A 27,305-nucleotide genomic window follows, 5' to 3' on the forward strand; every position below is an offset into this window, starting at 1 on the left:
CTATTGTTTAAAAATGATTATATGGCTTGCTTAAAATGAACCCAAAATAGGTTGAAAATTAAAAATCAGACACATAATCACTAGAGGCAACAATAATAATCAAAAGGTGAACCTTTATTAATATGGAGTTTAATAAGTGTCTATTGTTTAATTATTATTAAACATATTAATACATGTTAATTTCTTAAAGGTTCAGCTAAAAACATGTATTGATATGACAATTGAATACAACATATTTGAATCATTAAAGCCACGATTTTAATATTAATACATGGGAATTCATATTCATTCACACTTTACGTTAGATGATTTACGTTTTTTAAACTGCTAATATGTAAGTATTTGTACGCTTTAGTGCTATAAATATGTCAATGTTGTACGTTTTAGTGTGTATGAAAACGTTAGTAAATGTACGTGTGGTAGAACCACACTTAGCGTAAAAATACACACGTATTCTCATGAGATCACGTTGAACACACACAGTTTCTGCCAATCTCATGTTAATCTTGAGTACTTATAGAGTAGTAGTGCATCCTTCATATCTCTGAAAAGTCTTTAGTTTTATCATATTTATAAAAGACAGATATGCTGTACTGACTCTTTCCGAAAACAGCCAAGCTCCTGGAGGCGTGCCTGCCGTGGGCAGAGCTAAAGAGTCACGAGCGCGCGCAGCTTTTGTGCAGAGATCGTCTGCAAGCTGCGACATCATTATACCTAAAAAGGGAACAAAAAAGTTGTGCGCCGATTGCCAACAAAACACAGACATTTGATACAGTTTTACTCGCCGCCTGCGATCTGCAAATCCAGTGTCGAACTGGGACTTGTTTACAAAACATTTGTCACTGAAATTCTGAATACATGCACAACTCCGTTGCTACCCTGGAAAAACAAACTTCAGCCTCTGTTCCCCTAAAGCTGGGTTCTTTGGGAAGCTGAAAAAGGAAAACTTTCCCTCACAACCAAAAACACACTCATTTGATGAAAAATCTCTCGGCTTCCGTATTCCAAATGAAGCACGTTGAAGGGCGTGCTCTTGCTCTCGCTCTGGGTGATGTGTGTGTGCACGCTTATTAGGGAGAAGTGCCTATACAAGGAATTCCACCCTTTATTAAGTGATAAAGGGCCATACTCAAAAAAAAAAAAAAAAAAAAAAAAACTCTCAGAAACTGGAAGTGGTGGATTTGTCACAGAAATAATCTTAAATCCAGCTCGTGTTTTGAAACTTTGTCCATGTTTAGCATGAGAATGCAACTATTGAGTACAACCATCAGAATGCATGAAATAGCATTACACCCCCCCTTTAAACTGTTAACTGTCACCCCCACTTTTTTTTTAGACAAGAAAATGCACTATCCAAACTTAAATGGATGTAATTCAAGAATACTTTGGAGTATAGACATAAGGCTGGTCTTGTTTTAAAGATGAAATTTGGCAGATTATTGTAGAAGTTAAATAACTTATGTAAGTGAAACAGAAAAAAAGTTAAAGAATTTTAAGTTCATGAAAATGTAAAAATATAATATTTTATATAAAATATATATTTTACAAAACAAGTTTTACTCTAAAACTGCAAGGAAATCAAAGCCAAAAAACTGAACAAGTTTTGTTCCAAATTTCAGGTTGATATCTCAAAAAATGAGCTTTCAGTAAGATTTTGTTTGGGCGCAGTACCACACTTTTTCACTAGATGACAACCAAGCTCCATTGGTGACTATATAAAGGCGCCTCCATTTCTATATATGGTTTTAGTGATCTGAACCATATATTTCCATCATTTTCATACAATTTATGAAGTAGACATCCAATATAGATGTAGTATGGGAAGTTTGGCAGAAAATTGATATGAATTCAGCCTCTAATAAACATAAAAATAACATGAATGTGGGTTATAGATCGCCGCCACAATCATAAATGTATTTTTTTTTTTTCTATTAAAAAAAATTTCAGACCTTTTTTTCTAAAAAAATTGAATGGATGTTATCTTTTAAACTCTTGGCATGAAAACAAACATGTTTCAACCAATCTTTAATGATTTTTCATGTTCATCGCTATTTCAAAATAAAGGTCTGAACATGCCTTATGAGTATGAAAATATGCTTGTTGCAAATTGATAAATTACTGCTCCTCTGTAATTTATTTAGAAAATCACCAAATATGTAAACTACAGATTCTAAGCTTTCAAATGATACAGAGTTTGTCAAGATTAGTTTAGGTTTAGTATAGAATATTACTGTTTTAGATATGTAATGGCTGTGGGCCCACCGGTGGGCCCGTGACAGTTAACAGGTTAAACATATTAATAAATGTTAATTTCCAACATACTTTGGGTTCATTTTAAGCAAACAATGCAGTAATTTTTAAACAATAGTTGAGTTAAATAAAACTACCCAGCACATTGGGCAAACATTTAACCCAACCGCTGGGTTAAAACAACCCAATCACTGTCCATTTTAAACCCAACTTGGGTTGTTTTTAACCCAGCATTTGTTGTAAGTGGTTGAACTGAAATGCTTGACAAAATATCACCCACAAATGTTGAGTAAAACTATTTTGAATTTGAAACTTTTGATGTTTAATGAAATATGAGTTTATTTATACGTATAAACGGACTACTTTTATGATACTATAAAGTGATCATGAAATCAAAATTCTCATTTTTTTTATGGAATTGCAGTATTTATTATGAATAATTGAATAGTGCACATCATTATCTTTTCTAAATGTGACTCATAATCTTTAATCAAAATATCTTCCCCTTCCTCTTGCAGCGACATCTCTTCTCTTCTCTGATGACGAGGGCGGGGCAACCTGTCACTCACATGAGATCCACCAATAGCAAACCACAACTATCCAATCAGTTCCCCATGGACAAAATCAAGCCCCGCCCTACATTTGTTCTTGTTTGTGAAGCTGTTTCACTCGGATACACGCCACAATAGGGAAGAAAATAAGTCACATCTTTTGTTTCATGATGACTTTGATGTTTTTTCTTTTTTTCTTCTTTTTTGTTGTCATTTTGAAGCTTGACAGACCCTTTATGGAAAACAGAGGCTTGGATGTTCTTCAAAAAAAATTGATGAAAATCATAGAAAATGACATGAGGGTGAATAAATGATGAGGTCCCATTTGTTAACTTTAGTCAACGTATTAACTAGCATCAACTAACAATGAGCAATCCATTTGTTTCAGTATTAATCTGTTAATTTTAGTTCATGTCAAGTTAGGTCCATTAAATAATTTTAACAGATACAAATCTTGATTTTAATAATGTATTAGTAAATGTTGAAATTAAAATAAGCTAATATTAATAAATCCTTCAGAAGTATTTTTCATTGTTTATTATGTAAGATTATTGTAAAATGTTACAGGTGCTTTTCATTCAAATATATAGGCAGCTCACTATATTCCAGAAATACAGATTTCGAGTTTCTGCATTGCATAAAAAGTCTAATTTTCCTCAGCTGAATGTGACGGTGAGCAGATGCGAGGAGAGGGCAGCGCTAAAGGTCAGTGTTTACCGGCCTGCAGGTTTGTAATCATTAGCATTGGAGGAGAGATGTTTAGCGTGTAATGAATCTGGCACAGGCCCCGTCTTCCTCTGTTTATTCTGTGAACGTGTGCGTGTGTCGTCCAAACGAAACCCCACCACACCGCTCATGATTATGATGAATATTTGATCTTCCTGCTAGTGATGCAACAGCTTGTGGAAGCATTACATTTGGAGTATACCAGTGGGACAGGAAGCCCTGTGTGTGTTTGCGCTGTCTGCCACATCAAAAACACACGCACGCTCACTTCCTGTGGCGCAGCTGAGAAATATGAGCTACCTCCCAAGCAACAAATGCTGAATCACCAAAGTTAAACATCCATGTGCTTGAAGATTTGAAGCTTAAAGGGTTAGTTCACCCAAAAATGAAACTTCTGTCATTTATTACTTACCCTTACCCCAAAAAATACAAAATAACGACTGCTTCATGAAGATTCGGAGCATAAATTAATCAGTGTGTCGAATCATGATTCAGATCGCGTGTCAAACTGCCAACGGCTGAAATCACGTGACTTTGGCGCTCTGAACAGCAGATTCGACACACTGATTCATAACGCTCCGAATCTTCCTGAAGCAGTGTTTTGAAATCGGCCATCACTAAATAAGTCGTTATTTTGTTTTTTTGCCTCACCAAAAATATTATCGTCGCTTTATAATATTAATATGGAACCACTGTACTCACATGAACTGATTTAAATATGTTTTTAGTACATTAATGGATCTTGAGAGAGGAAATGTCATTGCTCCCTATCTTAATTTGTGTTCTGAAGATTAACGAAGGTCTTACGGGTGTGAAAAGGGTGAGTAATAAATTACATTATTTTAATTTTTGGGTGAACTAACCCTTTAACCCTACACTCTAAAATATGCTGGGTTAAAAATGACCCAAGTTGGGTTAAATATGGACAAACCCAGTGATTGGGTTGTTTTGACCCAGTGGTTGGGTTAAATGTTTTCCCAAGCTGCTGGATGGATTTATTTAACTCAACTGTATCATATTTTAATATGCACATTTCTAAGGCCTCTAAATGATCAACATGATCAAAACTTTGCTGAAAAACCTGTTGCACACAATCTACTACAGTCCTTCCGTCATCTTTGATAGATTATAGTTTTTTTTATCAAGTAAAAGGCCTTTTTATTATGAATGTAAAATGTCCAGCTCATGCTTCACGTATCTTTTGCTGTGAAATCTACAGATTTTTATAAAGTAAACATAAGAAAACTTATATTTGAGTGTCAAAGATGAACACTTACTGAAGCAACTTAAGTGAACTTGATTATCCATAAATATGGTAAAATATGAGTATCAAATATGATACATTAGGCTTTTGAGGAAGGTCTTTATTTGTTTGTTTCTCAATCATCATTATATTGTATTGCAGTATATGTTTTAGTACTTAGATCATAAAACTAAACATTTAAATATCATCTTACTAAGAAATATTATTGGCAGATATAGAGCAACGACTGATATACTGTCATAAAGATCTTTAGAATTTCATCTAAATGTTGAAATGAAAATATAAATAACATCAGCTGCACCAAATTACTTAGTTTGGTCCTCTGAATAAAACTTTTCCTCCATATTCTCACTATATCATACTATATGAGCTATATTGCATATAAATATGCAAACTTTTTTTCAATATTTTGTCCAAATGTTCAATAAACTCCTTCATGCTTCTTCATGCATGTAAAAAATGCAACTTTTTATTTCTCATTATCCAGAAGAGCTGGACTCTGAGATGATGAGATGACTCTCTGTGACTGCAGGTTTGATCTGCTGCTGGACGCTCATGGCACGAGATCAGAGAAGAGTTCTTGTGCCAGCGCTGTGGACGTCTCATGATATCTCTGAGAGGCGACCAGACACACAGCGTAAGACACAGAGGAGACGATCAAACCATTCCAATTCAGCATGAAATCAATATTTACTCATGCAGGCTAATGGTTAATGTAAATAGTAAAATATTTATGTTGTCACTGTTTTATGCTAATGTTGCCTTATGCAGTTAACACAGTAATATAAGGTTAGTTTTTTTTGAGTGAACTAACCCTTTAATGCCAACAACAATAGATTTTTTATTCTTTGTTTCAGAGCTTATTTTTTTAGGCTTCAGTTCCTCATTCAGATCGTTTGCATGATATTTCCATTTGGCGACGAGATTCAAATTTGGTTCCCTGGAAACAAAATAAAGAAATGCATGAGCTTGTGAACACAGACCACACTGTTCCTCAATATAACGTGACTTTTAGTTTTAAAAGTCTTAACAGATGTACTCAGATGCCCCGAAAATTATTTGGACAACAGAAAGATAATACTACCGTTTTAAATTTTGGGGTTGGTACGATTTTTTAAATGTTTATGAAAGAAGTCTCTTATGCTTACCAAGACTGTTTATTTGATCAAAAATACAGTAGAACAATAATATTGTGAATTACTGTTATTGCAATTTAAAATAATTGTTTTCTATTTTAAATCCTTTAAAAAATCCTAGGAAATAAATACTTTACAGCAAGGATGCTTTAAATTGATAAAAGTGTGCACATTTATGCTATAAAAGATTTCTATTTCAAATAAATGCTGCTTTTGAACTTTCTATTCAGCAAAGAAAAAATGTTTTCAATGATGATAATAATCAGAAATGAGCAGTAAATCATCATATTAGAATTTCTGAAGGATCATGTGACACTGAAGACTGGAGTAATTATGCTGAAAATTCAGCTTTGATCACAGGAATAAATTACAGTTTAACACATATTCACATAGAAAACCGTTATTTTAAACTGTAATAATATTTCATAATTTTACAGAATTTTTGATCAAATAAATTCAGCCTTGGTCTGCAGAAGAGACTTCTTTCAACCCCACACTTTGTATATAGAAATCAAAATTAATTTATTTTAAAGAATGATAGCACAAGCAAAACACTTTTTAAGCAAAACATTTCACAAAAAGAAAATTATTGGCTATAATATATATACTAAAACATTAGATGTTGAAAATGAAAACAGTCAGTATTGTGACTGTGTTTGTTTGTGCTTCTCTGCTGTGTGAACGTGAGGAGAACTGACTTCAGGACACCGCTGATGTATCCGTTAAAAAAGAGCGTCCGTCTCTCTAGTATATTAATGAGTTGAGACTCAAAGGCTGTGAACCGTCCTCATTCTCTGGAGGTCACCCCTCACACACCTCTGCCTGCGTATATACTTTAGAATTGCATTGCAGTGGAGAATGAAAATGTTCCATTATCACGAACTTGACCAGCATTTAATTGAACACAGTGAGCAATTATAGTTCAACAATGAATCGGGCTAATTAAGGCAAACGCTGGCATTATTAAAGCTGGTTAATAGGAGTGGATTCTGTCAGTAAAGGACAGCAGACCTGGGACAAGGACACCAAGGTGTGTGTGTGTTTGTTTGTTTGTCCTTGACAAGTGGCTTATATAAAATAAAAAATGCTTTAAGGTTAATTTGAAATAAAATTATTTTCTGTTAGGACTTTATAGCAATTTGGATGTCTGTGCAAACATGTGTCGCACAAATGCTGTTTTATTTATAGGCTCAGAAATGCCATATAGAACAGAGAGCAGGTGACGATATGAAGCATGACACCGAGCAGATTTCATATGTCTAGACGAAGCATGTCTGAAGCAATCATTTGACCTTCAAGGTATGCAACTAAAATAAAGGTAGATGTTAACAAACACACACTATGAATATGTCCATCAGTGAGCGCACACATTTAGCCAAAGATTTTCCTTTTAGGTATATGAGCTTACATAAAGTTGTAAATTACATAACTATTTTTAAGTACACAACCGTTCAAAAGTTTGGGGTCTGTAAGACGTTTTTGAAAGGAGTCTCTTTTGTGCATTGAGACTGCATTTATTTCATCAGAAATACAGTAAAAACAGTAATATTGTGAAATATTATCATCATTTAAAATAACTGTTTTCTTTGTTAATATAGTGTAAAATGTAATTTAAGCTGAATATTCAACATCATTACTCCAGTTTTCAGTGTCACATGATCCAAAATCATTCTAATATGCTGATTTGCTGCTTAATCAACGTTAAAAACAGTTGCTGCTTCAAATTTTTTGTGAAAACTGTGATACATTTTTTCAGGATTCTATAAAGCTGCAGTCCGTAAGTTTTGCCTCTTTGTCGCCATCTCTGTTTGAAACCTGCAATTGCAGTTAATTTCCAAATTATCATCTGTACGTGGGTTGTGCATCGGCACGGCTCCTCAGCGCAGATGAATCTAATGTTTTGAGGAGAATGTGTGGCTGTCAGTCACCGCGCCGGTGGATACTGTACTTCAGAATCACAGATTGTTGTCTTGGAAGTATGACCAAAATAAGAATTTACATGTAAGTAACAAATGTCAAGTAAGTAACAAATCTGCCACTTTTGTTCTGACCAATTGAGAAAAACAAACATTACAATAAATCGTGCTACCAATGGTGTTTAAACTTAAGGATAGCTTTAACTCATATCACATCAAACTTTTTTTTAATTATTATTATTGTAATACTTTGTTCTCAAATTGTTAATGTTAACAGCATCAGCATTGCATGACTACATATTTAGTGTGTATTAGTGTGATCTGTAGGTTTCAATTCCTGTACATACAATACAATCTGCCAACAAAATGATAAATTTAATTATTCCAGCTATGAGAAAAGGCTATAAATGATCAGTCACATGTGATATCACCTGCTAGCTGGGACTCCTTTATGTAAACAGAGGTGACGTAATGACGGCGGCATGCTCGAATTTCCCGCGGAAACCCACCAGCACCATTCAAATTAGAACACAATATTACAAGCTTACCATTGTAAAACGGCCCAGCAAACATTGGTCCGATGCCAACGATCGTGTCCCTGGCCAAAAATAGTCGCAATAAAAATATATGTAATACAGAACATTTCCTAAAAATGCACTCAGATACATTTACATGTCTACAATTCTCTGGGGTTGCATGTATAATTGTACCTTTGACTTTTAGATACGTGTAGTTCATATAATACTTAATTATTTCATTAATTAATGAGATAACGTCTAAGACATCCGTTCAAATTTCATTTTGGAACTATTTATGACGAGACGTGCAGGAGGGGCGTCTTTTCAAAGGTCATTAAATGATCAGAGTTTGGTTATGTACTTGCATTTTTAACCAAAAAAAGTACAGACTGCAGCTTTAATGAATAGAAAGGTAAAAAGAACACAATTTTAAAAAATAATGGAAATTTTTATCCCATTATAAATGTCTTTACTGTCACTTTTATGCAATTTAATGCATTAAAGTATTCATTTATTTATGTTATTTATGAATGTATAAATGCATTCGTATTCAAAGTTTAGGTTTAGTATTCTTTTTGTTAATTATACGTCACTTTTGGAACTATTTATTCAGGACTATTAAACGCAAGTTCGAAATGAACAGCTTTTTAGAACTTTATAATTACTACCCTATATTAATAACAATTTACACATAGTAATTACAACACGTGCAAATAATTGCGCTGCATTTTTAGTTAATTTGCACAAGCATTAATGCATGCACGTGATATCGGTGTTAAATGCCTTCACTTTCTCTGTAGGTGATGCCGTGACGCGTCGGATCGCCGTGAACGCTCCGGATCGCGGAACGTCACGTGTCTCGGGTGGACACCGGAGGAGCGCAAAGTTCCCGACGTTCCAGATGGGAAGATCAGGAATGCTTTCAGAATCAGAGGGACTGAAGGACATCACCTGAGACCGATGATATTTACACACGCGCACGCTTCACGGCAGACGCACGCGGCGCTGCAGGATGCATGCATGCGGGAATTTAACGTTTCCAGTGTTGTTGCAATGCGGCGGGGAGGAATCTGATGAGAGCAGGGATCTGGGACAGTGAAGGCTGGGATTCTGCGCTGCTGTATCTGGATCCAGACCTCTGATCGCGCTCTCTCCGGTTGCGCATTACGATCCGTCCATCAGTGCTCGCTAAAGCCCCGACATGACCAGCGCGGATCAGGAGCAGCATCAGGACCGCACCATGACGACGGTCTCCAAGAAATCCATCATCGCCAAGATGTTCAAAGTGCGCAAGAGGAGGGAGATGCTGCTGGCGCAGGTGTGTTTGGTCTGCAGTGTTCTGTTCGTGGCGTGGGGCATGTCGACCATCCTGACCAGGACAGGTGAGTCCGAGCAGAACCGGGTTCTGGCTGTCAATCAAACCCCGTAGTGTGGGCTAAATAAGAGAGATCAATACTGGTTCAGTGGAAAATATGAGAAGTGTTCAGTGTCAGAAGAGCTTTTGATTGGACTGATTGACAGTTTAACCCCAAATTCTTAAAACAATGCTAATGGGATTTCTATCATAAATTAGAACCAGTAATGAGTTCCCTTTTTAATGTCCATTCGAAATGGAACTATTAATGCAATTCTCTATTTATATTTTCACAGTTTTCATCCTTTACAGCGTTACATACATAAATTAGTGCCATTAATGAGACCAATAACCTCTAAGAATGTTCACTATAAAAATCAAGGTTCCTTACATGTTATTTATTATAATTGAATCTAAAATGATAAATATTAATTCTGAGTTTTAAGAGTGTTAATGGGATTTCTCATTTGAAAAATTTGATTTGATCCCAGATTCATTTTGCATGACATTATACAGAAAAATATGAAATGGACAGCTGTCCTTAAATGCAAGAATTGATGCACATTGTGTATGTTTCTCAATTCTGTGAGATTCATTAGTGGCATTTTCCTGTCTGTGCATCATAAATATAAACGTATCATATTTGTGATGGACGCATTTTGAGTGAGTATCTATTATTCTGTGATGTTTGTGCACTATGATGCACCTGTTCTTATCAGGTCGCCACACTCGGGCTGTGTTTAAAACCTAGTGAGCTGCTGCGTTTATGCACATAATATGTGTAGGTAGTCAGATCACTAGGTTTGTGTGCGTGTGTTGGTGGCGATGCTCTGTTTCATATGCCGCAGTGTGCGGAGACGGTATGTTGGGTCCGTTATGCACACATGGTTAGATTTTTAATGCACTATTCTTCTCTGGTGATCTGTTTTTTATGGCCAGAGATGTGTGTCAAGTGTGCAGTCTGGTTCTTTTGGGGCAAATGAAAGTCACATTCCTCTGATGTCATAAAGCATTGTGCTCCGATCGCGATGTGAACTGAACAGCACATGCATAACACTGAACTGATCAAAACAAATGATGCTTTGTTTATATAACCGTCATGTATCTTGCACACGTGGAATAGAATACAACAGAATCTTTACCCTAGTATGATTTTAAAGAAAGCTTTTAGGTTATAAACATTTTATTGTGTCCCTTGAATTACCTTTAAGAGAACCTATTATGCTTTTTTCCATCTTCATCTTTCTTTAGTGTGTAATGTTGCTGTTTGAGCATGAAAAAGATCTGCAAAGTCCCTCCAGTAGGAGTTATTCTCTATATCAGTGTCACTGTTTCTGAACTCCCTGAAACGCCTCCATTGTAGTCTTGAGTTTTCTTCCGGAACGAACATGTCACAATATTCCTCATTTAAATAATTCATAAGAAGAATAAAGGGGCGGGGCCTGGTTGAGTTAGTTAGTAGTGTGTCGAAACTCATGGTTATGGTAAGGGTCGGGACATTTCCCAAACATTTTCGAAGAGCTTGACCAATCACAACACACTGCTCCAGCCGACCAATCTGATCACAGTGTGCTTTTCAGAAGGAGGGGCTTCATAGAGACAGGAACTAAAAAGAGCGTTACTGACAGACTGAGAAGAGAGGAGCTGCAACAATGGAGAATATGAGGAAAATAATGTGTTTTTTGAAAAATCAAGCATGAAAACCTATTCAAGTAGAGCCCAAAAACAAAATCAAGACTTTGTAAAAGGAAATTATAGGTCCCGTTTAACCCTGTTTTCGTCCCTATTTGGGTGTGAACAAAAACACGCCGTTTTTGTGTGTGTCCCTTTAAATGCAAATGAGCGGCTGCTCCCACCTCCTTTCCAGAAGAGGGCGGAGCTTTAACAGCTCGACAACAACAAAGCTGGAGAATCTCACACAGCCAAATGATGAAGGTGTTCAGCCTTACATTGTTCAAACCGGAGTCGACACTGATGGAGAGACTCAGGAAGAAGTTACAACTTTTAGAATGAAACTGGACGTTTCTGAATGATTAGTGGATACATTTATGTAGTTGCTGTGGAGTTGATTTAACTCATCCACTAGCATGTGCCGTCATGTTCATCTTTTGTGCAAATCCAGTGTTGAATTGACCCTCGTTTGTGAAGCAGTCCGGAGTAAAATGACGGCATGACAACAACACTCTACTACAACAACTCTTCCTCTTCTCTAAAGCAGCCCAACATGGCCACGCCCCCTTTGTTGTATGTTCTCGGGGGCGGAGTTTATGTAAATTTTAGGGTTTGTGATGTCGCTAACCCAGGAAGAAGCTCGTTGTAGTCCCTACCAGCAGTTTGTTGCGATTTCTGTAAAAGAAAATATCTCCCTTTGCATTGAACTTTGAGTGTCGTAACTTTGCAGATGTTGTTTATGATCAAACAGCAACGTTACATACTAACTAAAGTTAAAAACACCACCCCTTTAAAAAGTGATCAATTTTTTTTTTTTTTTTTTTTTTTACGATTTTAATGATAAATTACGCAAATTAAATTGTAAATAATTTGACTGCTTGCCAACTTGTTTGCCTCTGTAAAGTGAAGTGTGACATGGTGAATAGCGTCATACAGCGTGTACAGGGCTGGTCTTGTGTTATTGGTTCACAGAAACACAAGTGTTCAGATTTCATGCAAGATTTATTCATTTCAGTCTGTTATAGCAGCCTTCCAAATCTGGTTAAAAATTCATTAAAATTGTCCAAATGTCCATGCAAAACTCACTGCCATAACGTGGTGTTTGCCAGGGTGTTTCTAGGGCGTTCTGGGTTGTTTCTGGTCCAACTCAAAACCCTCAAATCTCTAGATGTGACTCGAATCCCTCCGTCAGTGTGGATTCTGTCTGCATGTCTATCATCTACCAACTGAAAAGTCTGATCTCTTAGACAAGTACAAACAAGCCGCTCGATCTGAGGTATCATTCATGGCTCAAACCCAAATGTAAGCCTTCTGCATCAAACACAAAGACGTTAATTACAATAAAAACAAGAAGCTTAAAAGATTATTCTGCACTGATACCGTACAGACAATAGTAAATCTCTTTCTCACAGCATGACGTTTACTGTCAGAAACGGCTCCTTTCGCTGTCTGTTCATGACTATAACTTAAAATCATGTGAGATGAATGTGTGTGTGAACGTCAGACTCTCAGTGCCTTCATAATGCTTCAGGAAAGAAAGATCAAAGACTTTTGAATCAGGCAAATCCTGTTTTCTTCTCGTAGCTTTGAGGAGAAATGAAAAGCAACACTTTCACTCTCATCTGCCCCTATTTTTCCGCATTTTATGTTATTATTTATATATATATTAATTAATTAGAGATTTAAACTTGACTCAAATGTCATTTCAGTTTTATCTCACTGTACAAAATTCCCTAATAGTGTCTTTGATTTGGAAATTGTTAGAAACAATAATAATTGTGGGAAGTGAAAATGACTTCCTTTTATTTTTATGCTTGTTCTGAACTGTTCCAGAGCTCTGAAATTGAGTTCTTTTGAGAAATGGCTTTGGCCTGGAGCTAGTCAGGTGGTTTATGAGTGTCTTATCAGCATTTCAGGACAGTCGTTTGGGCTGAATTTAGGCCGGTTTACTTTAATTGACACCCTGAGATTGAAGCAAATACCTGCTGTGGAGCAAACGCTGCCGGCGCTGCTCAGTCATTCAGAAAAGAAAATGATTCATTTACGTTAAAGCAGAGCACATTAAAGACACAAGTCGCCTGCGTTATTGCTTTATACTTGGGGGAAAAAATGAACATTCGGTGGGTGGGATCATGCAGGATTCTGTGCTGTCACTCAAACACTTTGATGCCAAAGTGTGGAATTAATCAATGTATGTTTCTATTCTGATGGTGGTGGGAATAATATTTAAATTTATTTATGGTTAAAATAATATTTAATGTTAATACATGTAAATGTATTCATTTTAATATATTAATTTAGCAATTCAGTTGGTTACTACACTGCAAAAATTATTTTTTGAAGATGATTATAAGAGTATGTTTTGCAAGAAAATTCTATTTCAGTTCTATTTCAATTTCACAATGTGTTACTTTGTTTCTTTGTGAAATTTACTTGCAGTTTCTAAGTGAAACTTGTTTCTACACCAATTTTTGTTTTATAATTGATGAATTTTAAAACATTATTTTTCTGTTTATTAATGTGAAGTCTTTGAACTCTGAATAAAGCACTATTTAATAGTTTGATTTAACATTTTAATTTTTTATATATACAGTCAAACCAAAAAATTTTTGATAATTTTGATATATTTTTACTAGTGGGTGCAGGACACTATAATTCATTTATGTAAGTGTGGATAGCAAAATAAAGTAAACTGTGACATATTATACCCAGAAATTGGACTACCAGTAAAATTGATTAAAATTTGAGATCAAAAATTATTCAAACACTTTGAACTGACCATGTTTTTTCTGACATAATTAAGATTCATTTTTTTTCTGACAAAGTTTAACTCTGAGATCTTGTCATATTTTATTACCATTTTTTTTTTTAACTATATTGAAAAAACTGTAATAATGAATGAAATATTCAAGGTGTCTGAATAAATTTTGGTTTGACTGCATTTATGGTTAATAAAATTTAATACATGTAAAAGTATAATTTAATCGAAAAAAGAATCAAATAAGTCACTATATTCAGTTCCTTGAATAGTTTTTTCATATCATAATCAAACATATTATTGTGGCTTATTGTATGTAAAAAAGTAATTATTGTGCTCTTAAATAATTGTAAAGTTTATAACTACTTATTTTTGAGGGCTACAGTCTAAAACGAGCTATTTAAAGGGATAGTTCACCCAAAAAATAAAAATCTGCCCATCATTTATCATGTTGTTCTTTCTTTCTTCACCAATTTTTTGTTTTTATAGGTCATGGCATGATTGTGGAGGAGTCGCATATGGAATCACATGACCACTGGGGGCGACGGCTGATGTCATCTACACATGATAATGCGACGGAGGAGAAAAACTGCACGGAGCCAGGTGAGACGACATCATCGGATGTCTTCGGAGAGCAGATCGCATTCTTTGCATCTCTTGCAAAAACATCCGCAGCAGCAGACAAATGATCTGGGCGTGAAGGTTTGGTGGTAAAAATACTTCAGCATAATAGAGAGCAACAGTCATTTTCTCCACAGGGGAATAGTTTTCTAATGATAACTTATCAACCTTTAAAAACAGACCGACTGTGAGTTTTGAGATTGTTCATCAATGGCATATGCTTTAGTTGAAGTCTTGAATCCATCCGTTTGCATTATTTCAGCTTATTTTTTTAAGCATGGAATTCATGATGAAAAACGTCTCGGTTACATAGGTAACCCTCGTTCCCTGAAGGAGGGAACGGAGACGTACGTCGGACAGACCGACGAATAGGAATCTCGCTAGAGAGGCCAATCTACTTCGAGTGTAACTAAACGAGCCAATGCACATTGGCATGCAATCATATGCATCAGCTGCTCGCCTCGCAGCGCGGGTATATAATGAGCAGCAGGTGCGTTGCATCTTCAGGTTTTCGCTGAGGAGCCGAACCCAGCAGGCGGCAGCATCAGCAGGACAACGCCTGTGGCGACGGGACGTACGTCTCCGTTCCCTCCTTCAGGGAACGAGGGTTACCTATGTAACCGAGACGTTCCCATTCAGTCGGTCACGTTCGACGTACGTCGGACAGACCGACGAATAGGAATCCCTACCAAAGCGCCACAGGGGCTGCCTTCTTCCAGCGCTCTGTCGTGAGCCACCTGAACCCCCTTGCCTAAGGACGGTGGGACCAGGCTCACGCAGAGAGGGTCGATCACTGTTGTTCCCAAAACCCACTCAGTGCGACAATTGGATAACGCTGGGAAAGCGTAGCCTTACATGCGATAAGGAACGCTGCGGAAGCCATATCCTTCCCCGAAGGAGTTATATGGATAAGTACATATGGACTAACCTTGTAGGTTGTACAACATATGGAAGAACTGGGGTGACTCCACTCGGTGAGAGATGGGTTCTCCCAGAGGGAAAGACACGGGCTTCGTTTAGGAGCAGCCGTGGAAAAAGCCATATGGGATCCCCGTAGGGTCACACATATGGAACCCAGCCTAAATCCGGTTCTCAAGGATACAACGGAGTATAGGCCTGGCGCCAGACGCTCCGCCACGTTGGCTGCCGAAGGGTAACCGGAGGACTCAACAGGGTCTGCCCGTAGGGACTCTCTGGAGAATAGAATGCGCATGTAGCGCAGCAAGCCGACACTAAGCCGGGGCCTCTCCGTGCCTCTGACCTGAGGCGAGAACACGGGAGGAGACCGGCTCGACACGAAGGCTATAGTATCTAGCGAACGTGTTAGGTGTCGCCCAGCCCGCAGCTCTACAAATGTCTGTTAGCGAAGCGCCACGAGCCAGCGCCCAGGAGGATGCCACACCTCTCGTGGAGTGGGCATGCAACCTGAGCGGGCAGGGCACGCCCTGAGCTTGGTAAGCCAGGGCGATGGCATCCACTATCCAGTGGGCCATCCTCTGCTTGGAGACAGCCTTTCCCTTCTGCTGGCCTCCGTAACAGACGAAGAGCTGGTCTGAGGTCCTGAAGCTTCGAGTTCTGTCTATGTACAGTCGCAAGGCGCGAACTGGACAGAGCAAAGCCAGGGCTGGGTCTGCCTCCTCCGAGGGCAGCGCTTGCAGGCTCACCACCTGATCCCTGAAGGGAGTGGTAGGAACCTTGGGCACATAGCCAGGCCGGGGTCTCAGTACCACGTGGCTGTCACCCGGCCCGAACTCTAGGCACGATTCGTCGACCGAAAATGACTGCAGGTCCCCTACCCTCTTGATGGAGGCCAATGCCACCAGCAGCAAAGTCTTCATAGACAGAATCTTTAAGTCTGCTGACAGCAAAGGCTCAAAGGGAGCAATCTGGAGTGCTCTGAGCACCAGAGTAAGGTCCCAAGAGGGTATGGACGGGGGACGAGGAGGATTTAACCGTCTCGCCCCCCTAAGGAACCTGACGACCAGGTCGTGCTGACCAACAGATTTGCCATCTATGTGGTCGTGGTAAGCGGAGATAGCAGCAGAATGGACTTTGAGGGTGGAGGGGGACAGCCTACGCTCCAACCCTTGCTGCAAGAAGGAAAGCACGACACCGATCGAGCATCTTCGGGGTTCTTCTCGGCGAGAAGAGCACCACTCGACGAACAGGTTCCACTTCGAGGCGTAAGCACGTCTCGTAGACAGTGCACGTGCCGAAGTGATGGTGTTAAGTACCTCGGGGGGTAAGTCACCTAGAACCTCCGCGTCCCGTCCAGGGACCAGACATGGAGTTTCCAGAGGTCTTGACGCGGGTGCCAAAGAGTGCCCCGTCTCTGAGAGAGGAGGTCCTTCCTCAGAGGGATGGGCCAGGGAGGGGCTGTCGCGAGGAGTGAGAGTTCTGGGAACCAGGTCCGGTTGGGCCAGTAAGGCGCAACTAACAAGACCTGCTCCTCGTCCTCCCTGACTTTGCACAGGGTCTGTGCAAGTAGGCTCACTGGGGGAAACGCATATTTGCGCAGGCCCCGGGGCCAGCTGTGAGCCAGTGCGTCTGTCCCGAGTGTTCCCTCGGTCAGAGAGTAAAACAACTGGCAGTGGGAGGTTTCTGGTGAGGCAAACAGGTCTACCTGAGCCTCTCCGAACTCTCTCCAGATCAGCTGAACCACCTGGGGGTGGAGTCGCCACTCTCCGGGCAGCGCAGCTCGTGATAGCTCGTCGGCCACACGGTTGAGCACACCGGGGACATGAATGGCGCGAAGCGACCTCAGATGCTTCCGACTCCACAGGAGGAGATGGCGGGCGAGTTGCGACATGCGACGGGAGCGTAGACCACCTTGGCGGTTGATGTACGCAACGGTCGCAGTGTTGTCCGTACGGACCAGTACATGCTTGTCGCGAAGCAGGCCTTTGAGGCGGCTCAGCGCAAGGCGTACTGCCAGCAACTCGAGGCAATTGATGTGCCAATGCAGATGGGGTCCCGTCCAAACCCCTGAGACTGCATGCCCGTTGTACGTGGCACCCCAGCCGGTGGCAGAAGCATCTGTGAAAACCACAGCATGCCGGGACACTTGTTCTAGGGGCACTCCTGCCCGGAGAAACAAAGGGTCCGACCACGGACTGAAGGTTCGGCGGCACTCCTGAGTGATTGGCACCCGGAACGTGCCGCGTTGCCACGCCCATCTCGGGACTCGGCCGTGAAGCCAGTGCTGAAGCGGTCTCATATGAAGCAGCCCGAGCGGTGTTACAGCCGCTGCAGCCGCCATATGCCCCAGGAGCCTCTGAAAAAACTTCAGTGGGACCGCTGTCCTGCCATTGAACGTATTCAGGCAGTTCAACACCGACCGAGCACGTTCCTCTGTGAGGCGTGCTACCCGTTCGACCGAATCCAACTCCATACCGAGAAAAGAGATCCTCTGCACCGGGGCGAGTTTGCTCTTCTCCCAGTTGACCTGAAGCCCCAACTGGCTGAGGTGCCTGAGCACTAAGTCCCTGTGTTCGCACAACTGATCCCGAGACTGTGCTAGAATGAGCCAGTCGTCCAGGTAGTTGAGAATGCGAACACCCTGTTCTCTCATGGGAACAAGGGCTCCCTCCACGACTTTCGTGAAGACGCGGGGAGACAGGGCCAGCCCGAAGGGTAAGACTCTGTACTGATATGCTCGACCTTCGAACGCGAATCTCAGGAATGGCCTGTGTCGCGGAAGAATCGAAACATGAAAGTACGCGTCCTTCAGGTCGATCGCTGCAAACCAATCTCGGGGACGGATGCACTCGAAAATGCGTTTCTGCGTAAGCATTTTGAACGGTAGCTTGTGAAGGCTCCGATTCAAAACTCGCAGGTCCAAGATCGGTCGTAACCCGCCGCTTTTCCTGGGTACAATGAAGTAGGGGCTGTAGAACCCCGACCTCAAATCGGCTGGAGGGACCGGCTCTATCGCGTCCTTCGCCAGTAGGACTGCGATCTCCGCACGCAGGACAGGGGCATCGGCATCTTTCACTGTAGTGAAGAGGACGTCCCTGAACTTGGGGGGGGGGGAGCCGGGCGAACTGAATCGCAAAGCCGACCCTGATGGTCCGAAGGAGCCAGCGAGACGGACTGGGGAGCGCTAACCCAGCTCGCAGAGACCGTACAAGCAGGACCAAAGGGACCACCGGTGTACCCGCAGCAGGGCAGCGAGGTGGAACACAGGGACGCGGCTCGGGGGCTCTCTTTGTGAGGCGGCCCGAAGCGGCGTCACAGTGTGCTAGGCAACACTTACCTGGCTCCACGGATGGACAGAGGGAGCAGTCGAGGCTTTGGCTGCCCGCTGCTCGCTGCTGTCCGCTGGCGACAGAAGAGGGGGATGAGAGTGGTGAGGTTTTTCTCCTCCCACTGCTCTCCAAACCCTCTTCAGACCTGGAAATGGAGGAACTGCTCTTTAAAATTTGGGTACCGCTGCCTCTTGGGTCAGTGGCGGAACAGAAACAAACCCAATAAAGGATTTACCACCTGGCCCTCCTCCAGGGGTGGAAGAGTAGCCCCACCCATCTCTGGGTCGCCCGTCTCAGGGGTGATTCTCACCAACCAGTTAAACAGCTGCAGAGACGGGAGGCGTCATCTCCCCGCAATGGATACAGCAGAGCCTGCTGGGCCGGAGTTTCTTGCAGGGGACGACACCCTTGGCGACGAGCAGACTGAGGGGCGGCCCAAGAGGAACTCAATGGTTTGTCATGGGAAGCTCCCCTATCCGCTACTAACTGAGGAGAACCGCTGGGCTCAGTCCTCGACAGTGTCACCGAAAGGCCACCTCGTAAGATGGGAGCATTGAGAAAGCATTTAGCTTGACAACCTCTCACACCTCACAAGGTAAGCCAGGGGGCACTTCTGGACCACGGAGGTGGACATCGTCTGGCTGAGGGCCTGCGCCGTGACTTTGATCACGGTTAGTCAACAAGCGCAGCTCAACCCCAGCACAGAACTACCCTCATGCAAAAAGAGTGCCTTGGCCTCACATGCAGGGTGGGTGTGGTCTGTGTACAGCCACCCCATCCAAGAGGGTAGTGAGAGAGGAAAAACTTATGCAGATTGGCACCTTTGGCATTCCATATTTATGGCACCAATATACCCCCATACTGCCAAGTTTTCCATGCACATCTGGAAGACCCAGGAAAGCATGGCTGTAAACTCTGAATCTGAGTCAGCATAAGCACACACCATTACAGTGGGCAGCGTCACCCTCATTTCCAGAGCATAACAGCACTCTCTCCGATGCTGCAATCGACGTCTGTCCCTCAGCTGGAGCTCTGAATGAAATGCTAGGTTCCCCTATGAAAAGGACCAGCAATCCAATCCAGAAACTGCACAGCTTGCAATGCGCTAGAGAGGGAGGGGCCCTAGGGGGTTGGTTCCCCGAAGGAACCCCTCAACCTCATGTCACCCAAGCCATATCAGCAAAGTAGACCTCTTCTGGTGCACCAGAGAGGGCGCTACAATGGAGATTACGCAAGGGAACCGCGCATCTAGAGCGCCGAGCGAGCGCTGGGTTGCCGTGACAACCCGCGCTGCAGCCCGGCAGCTCGACGGCACACGACACGCAGAGGAGCGAGAGGTTTGCTCTCGCTGATCTCCGCGGTCTCCCAGAGTGTCGGGCAGAGCCGCGGCTGTGCTTTTACACACAAGCGGCAGCTGGCCAACAACAGAGGGGACTCAAGCTTCCCGGAGAAAGAAGAGTCACGACCGGCGTGTCGACGTGATCATGTTCTCATATGAAAACATGAACACCCACGAACATAATTTCAGCACGCGCCCAGACATGCGAAACGGTGATCGTGGCCGTCAGTGAGGACAGGAACGATCGCATCCAGAAACACAAGTAGGATGTCGTCTTTAAAAAGACGCGAATCTACTTGTGTAAGCTCTTTCAGGGACTTTACTCTTTTAGAAGTGCTGAAGCACGCAGGGGAACGGCCACCGCAACACAGACAGGGATTGTGTGCAGCCTGTCATGTGCTTTCTCTCTCTTTGAAGGCGCTCACTCTTACCAGCCGTAAAAACGGCTTTTCAGCACTCAAAAGCGCACCGTACCGGCCGTGAGAACAGCCTTCTGACGCTGTCAAACAGCTATTTGCTCAAAAACGGCAAACGAAACAGAAAAAGAGAGGACGTCGACCCCGCTGCTGTGCTGTTCGCCCGCACTCGGAAAAAAAGAGAAGTTCAACCAAAAGCTTGACTCGTCTTCTAGCAGACACTCGCTTGCAGAGAACAGGAACAAACACCGTTCGGCTCCGAAGCGAAAAGCTGAAGATGCAACGCACCTGCTGCTCATTATATACCCGCGCTGCGAGGCGAGCAGCTGATGCATATGATTGCATGCCAATGTGCATTGGCTCGTTTAGTTACACTCGAAGTAGATTGGCCTCTCTAGCGAGATTCCTATTCGTCGGTCTGTCCGACGTACGTCGAACGTGACCGACTGAATGGGAACTACAATACCCATGATGCTGAATAGAAAAATCCACCAATTGGAGAGTTGCAGCGAGCAAATCGCGCCTAAACAGCTTGCAGGGAATGTTCACTCCCATAACGCACTGCAAATGACGTATTTGCATCTCTCTATGCTGTCAAAATGTTTAAATATTTGTATATTCATATTTTGCAGTAAACTTAAAATATATTGTTTCTGTAGACATAATGAACAACTTTAAATGAATGTTTTATAATTCAATTCTCAGTGCTTCATGGGATCATTGTTCTTTCCCTCATTCAAGCTAAGTTCACAGTGCTTTTTTGCTTCGAATCAAAGATTGTAATGTTATGATTCAGCTTGTAGCTGGTTAGTTTGGTTCATGGATTATAATGCTTTTTTAAAATTCCTATAGGAAAAAAAACACTTCTGGAAAACATGTCTCGGAAAAAGTGGATAAACACTAATGCATGATAAATTGTCGATTTAAAATGATTCAGTGATTCTTTTACAGTTTGTTTCCAACAATGGTTGTCATTTAACATCAAACTTCTTTCCCCATTTTTCACCTTTTGTATGGATCATATGCAGGGCTTGACATGAACTTTTTTGCTCTCCAGACACTGTGGCTAGTGGTTTTTCAAATTTACTAGCCACTTTTCACTGGCCACAATTTTGACTTTGATGCCATGGAAAAAACTGAAACACAGATATCTAATCTTATCTGATAATTTGGCAGCAGGTATATTAGGCTGCTGTCACTTTAAGACCTGATGCACGGATCCATTATACTGTTACACGTGCGTTTTCTTTCTCAACTGTTTACATTCATTTCAAACATAACTGACTGTATTAACATGATTACTCGTCAGCATTTTTACATTATTTTGTGTGTATTTGACTGTTTAAGTGCTATAAGCAGCGAAAAAGAACTCAATTTAGTACTGAGAGGCGGCTTTATGTGTGCTGCACTTTGGGTGTGAGAACAAAATCTGTGGGAATGAGTAAAATTATGCGCAATACACACAGTGGAATTCAAGCCCCGTAACACCAACAATATTCATCCGGAGCAAATGAAACGAGGGAGTGAGGGGTGTCAGTGATCAAATGTGTGTTCAGATGGTTGTATTCAAGCGTGGTGTCATGTGCTGATGTGCCAGAGCTGTTGGACTGAGATTTGAGGACTAAATTTAGGCTCTTTTCGATGCCACTAATGACCCACCAGGAATTATCATCTGTTTTTTTGGTTAATCAGCAGATGGAAAACTTCTCAGAAGTCTGTACTAAGAGCTTTGACGAGATTTGAACTCCATGTCAGACTGTTTTTTTGTAACTCCAGTGAGATTTAAGGTTTAATGTGACTTTGCTGTTCACTTGCGGAAGTTTTAATCAGCTTTGGTCCGGAGAGAAAGGCCTGCGTTTAGCTGACACTCGTTTTCTTCGGAGTGCACTCTGTCCTGGACTTACGGCTGTTATTCCGACTGCGGTTGTTCTCATTAAATTCTCTCAAACCCAAATTAAAAATCTAATTTTAGCCGTGGATGTTCTGTTTGTTGAGCTTTATAAATTTTTAAGTCAGGCATAATTCAAAAGAGAATCTGTTTGATGTCGCTCGTCTTTATGACTGTGGAACTTAAACTAATTTTCAAGCATATTCAAAGGATATTTTTACCTGTGTTAGTAGTATGAATGTGATATATTCTTTCAGATTCAAACATTTTATTTATCATAAATATAAAATTGTATCAGACAGTGTGTGCTGCATCTGAGACAGCAATGTTTTGATCCTCACAACTGATTCTGACAGAGTTTTGGCTTTTAGTAGTATGTTGCTAAGAAAACAACATGATCATTAATAATCATAGAAATTCATTGTGAAGAACATTTTAATCATCAATAGAACCTTTTCCCACTATAAAGAACTTTTTGTGGAATGAAAAGATTCCATGGATGTTAAAAGTTCTTCATGAACTCTAGAAAAAATGCTAGGTTATTTTTTTTAACCCAAAATTGGTTTGGCCTCATGGGTCATTTTATTGGGTTAATTTTTAATGTTTTTACCCAGGTGCTGGGTAGTCTTTCTATAACGCAGCTCTTGGATTATTTTTACTGTCAATACAAATGATGAACCCCCTCATGCCTAATCGCATTCCAGGGGGTAAAAATTGTGTAAAAATCAAGTTCCAAGGGGTAAAAATTGCACTCTGGGGGGTAAAAACATACACTCTAAAAATGCTGGGTTAAAAACAACCCAAGTTGGGTTGAAAATGGACAAACCCAGCGGTTGGGTTAAATGTTTGCCCAACCTGCTGGGTAGTTTTATTTAAACCAACTATTGTTTAAAAATTGCTATATGGCTAGCTTAAAATGAACCCAAAATAGTTGGGAAATTAAAAACCAGATGCAATTAGAGACAACAATAATAGACATGAGGTGAATGTTTATTAATAAGCTTTAATATTTTATTAATATAAATTTAATAGTTTAATAGTTTATTAATATTAATTTATTAATAAGCAATTTAATAAATGTTTATTGTTTAATAATTATTAATTGAACATTAATAAATGTTCATTTCCAACATACTTTGGGTTCATTTTAATTAAGCAATACAGTAATTTTTAAACAATAGTTGGTTTAAATAAAACTACCCAGCAGGTTGGGCAAACATTTAACCCTACCGTTGGGTTAAAATAACCCAATTGCTGGGTTTGTCCATTTTCAACCCAACTTGGGTTGTTTTTAACCCAGCATTTTTTAGAGTGTAGACTGTAAAAAATATGGACGTAGTGTCCGTGACGTCATTTCGTTTATTATGCAAACTTTAAGGTTTAATATAATTTAAACGGATGAGTTATAAAAAACATTCACCCCCCAAACAGTTGTCATGAAGGGCAAAATGAGCTATATAGACCAAAACCACAATTTGTACCAGGCTGTAAACATGGAGCCTGTCCCTAGTGGCCAGTCGATGAATAGTAGTTTAAGTTACTACCGTATTGGATTCAAGAGAAACAGAGGAAGGTTTCCATTTGGGTAAAAGTTGAGTTCCTGGGTGGGGCGGACTTAAAAAACATCCTGCAGCAACAGTGTAAAAGTAGCCCATGTGGGAAAACAGCAGACTTGGCATGGCTAATGGAAATTTCACCTCCCACCAAACAAATGCACAACCAGTGCTACTTTATTGCCCTATTTCGATTTATTTTTGGACTGACTTTAAAATAGACATGACAAAAAAATTAAACAGAACTCTTAATTTAGAACCCCATGACATTTTACTTTGTTTTCAAAACCCATATTTTTCTCAAAAACTAAATTATGTCATTAATCTTTTAATTATTTTGGCAAAGTTTTATATTCATAAGACAAATATAACTCAAAAGAAACCGATCTCACAATATATTTTGAAACTCTTTCAAACATTAGATCCCAAAACTGAAACTTAGATGATCATCATGAAACCTAAAGGTGCCGTAGAACGTCTTTTCAAAAGATGTAATATAAGTCTAAGCCTAAGGTGTCCCCTGAATGTGTCTGTGAAGTTTCAGCTCAAAATACCCCATAGATTTTTTTATACATTTTTTGAACTGCCTATTTTGGGGCATCATTAACTATGCACCGATTCAGGCTGCGGCCCCTTTAAATCTCTCGCTCCCTGCCCTCCTGAGCTCTCGACTATAATACAGTGCATTTATAAAGTTCACACAGCTAATATAACCCTCAAATGGATCTTTACAAGATGTTCGTCATTCATACTGCATGTATGCATCGGATTATGTAAGTATGGTATTTATTTGGATATTTACATTTGATTCTGAATGAGTTTGATGGTGCTCCGTGGCTAAAGCTAACATTACACACTGTTGGAGAGATTAATAAAGAATGAAGTTGAGTTTATGAATTATACAGACTGCAAGTGTTTAATAATGAAAATAGCGACGGCTCTTGTCTCCGTGAATACAGTAATAAACGATGGTAATTTTAACTGCATTTAACAGTACATTAGCAACATGCTAACGAAACATTACAAATATCACTAAAAAAATCATGTAATCATGGATCATGTCAGTTATTATTGCTCCATCTGCCATTTTTCACTATTGTTCTTGCTTGCTTACCTAGTCTGATGATTCAGCTGTGCACAGATCCAGACGTTTATACTGGCTGCCCTTGTCTAATGCTTGAACATGAGCTGGCATATGCAAATATTGGGGTCATGTTACGTAACAGTCGGTGTTATGTTGAGATTCGCCTGTTCTTCGGAGGTCTTTTAAACAAATGAGATTGACATAAGAAGGAGGAAGTAATGGAGTTTGAAACTCAATGTATGTCTTTTCCATGTACTGAACTCTTGTTATTCAACTATATCAAGGTAAATTCAATTTTTGATTCTAGGGCACCTTTAAATGTCTGACAGACGTGATGGGACAATATTTACCCAGAAATGGGTTGCCAAATAACCCAGAAATGGTTGTCTTTAACCCAGCATTTTTTAGAGTGTGGAACCATCAATGCCAATAAAGCAGGTTTTTGAGGTTTTGTTTGTGACTTATGGTTCATCTTTGTATGTGAGCTCCAGGTCAGCTCTTTTTATTATTTCAGTGTTTGCATTTTTAATTATTTTTTGACTGTTCGATCATCCAGCACAGAAAACACACGAAGCTGGCTTCAAGTGAATGCTGTACACTCAGGATTTTGCTTTTTTCATTTTTCATTCTGAAATGTAAAAACACTTATCTGTGAAACTCCAATAACGGCACACCTCTGAATCTGCAGCTCTCAGTTTGTCGTTCTCACCTCGTCCTTTTGCCAGTAAGTTTTCAATCTCAGTTGCAGCGTGCCAGTTGACAAGATTACAAGCTGGAAATCTTGTAATCTCTGAAGATTACAGTTTACTCCTTCCTTCTCTTCTTCAGCATGTTGTGCAAACGCGATGACATCCTGTTTCTCTCTTCTTCACCTTCTTCATGGCTTCATTTTCTTGTTTCTGACAATGCAGCTTTAATATCAAATGATATCAAATTTAATATCAAATTTTTGCCCATGCGTGCGTTGCTGCTGAGCCTTGTATCATGTTGCTAGGGTGTTATGAGCAGGTTATGACTATTTTCAAATTAATTTTAAATGTCTGCTGAAATATTGTGTAAATATAATTTCATTTTCATGGTGGAATCAGTTTATGTTTATCCCTTATACTGCAAACGGTAATTTGGTGCCCTGCGTGGTTAATTTATCTACAAGATATCTGTAAACATTTTTTGTGCTATATTTGTATTATGTAAATCTCATAGATTCAAATGATATTTAAATATCTTATAATATATATATATATGTTAGGCTTGCCTAATATATAAATATTATTTAAAATTGACATTAAAATATGTAAAATATAATACCAGTTAATATACACATTATAATATTACACATAATAATATTTTAAAATAAACCATATATTTTTAAATATTATTATGTGTAATAATATTATTAAAATTTAAATTTCATATACATTTGGTATTTTATTTTACATATTTTAAAGTCAATTTTAAATAATATTTATATATTAATAATTATATGTATATATGATTTTTTTCACATATTTAAATAATTAAAAGTTTTTTAAATAAGTCTCTTGCACTCACCAAGGCCGTCATTTGATCAGAAATACAGTGAAAATAGTAATATTGTGAATTATTATTACAATTTAAAAGGACTGTTTTCTATTTGATGTATTTTACAAGGTAGTTTATAACATGTGATTGCAAAAAAATATGATTTGCAGCTCAAAAAATGTTTTATTATCAGTGTTGAAAACAGTTTTTTACTGCTTAATGTTTTTTTGTTTAAACCATACATTACCATTCAAAAGTTTGTTTTTGCTGTATTGTTGATCAAATAAGTCTAAACCTTTATGTGTGTGTGTATATATATATATATATATATATATATATATATATATATATATATATATATATATATATATATATATATATATATATATATATATATATACATATATACATACAGTCACCGGCCACTTTATTAGTGCAAAAACTGCTCTTTAATGCAAATATCTAATTAGCCTATCACACGGCAGCAACTCG

The 27,305-nt window shown here is 39.8% G+C and overlaps 1 protein-coding gene across 2 annotated transcripts in view; it reads left to right on the top strand.

Moving 5' to 3' along the window:
- Nucleotides 1-9,422: 9,422 nt before the first annotated feature.
- The window catches only part of slc24a4b (solute carrier family 24 member 4b), a 46,652-nt gene continuing 28,769 nt past the window's right edge, over nucleotides 9,423-27,305 (top strand). For both annotated transcript variants that reach the window (XM_067383305.1, XM_067383306.1), the window contains exons 1-2: nucleotides 9,423-9,743; nucleotides 14,634-14,747. In XM_067383305.1, the coding sequence (XP_067239406.1) occupies nucleotides 9,563-9,743; nucleotides 14,634-14,747 (295 nt within the window). In that variant the 5' untranslated portion in view covers nucleotides 9,423-9,562. The remainder of the gene's footprint in view (nucleotides 9,744-14,633; nucleotides 14,748-27,305) is intronic.

This window comes from Chanodichthys erythropterus, chromosome 4 (assembly GCF_024489055.1).
Source record: "Chanodichthys erythropterus isolate Z2021 chromosome 4, ASM2448905v1, whole genome shotgun sequence".
Classification (NCBI taxonomy): Eukaryota; Metazoa; Chordata; class Actinopteri; order Cypriniformes; family Xenocyprididae; genus Chanodichthys; species Chanodichthys erythropterus.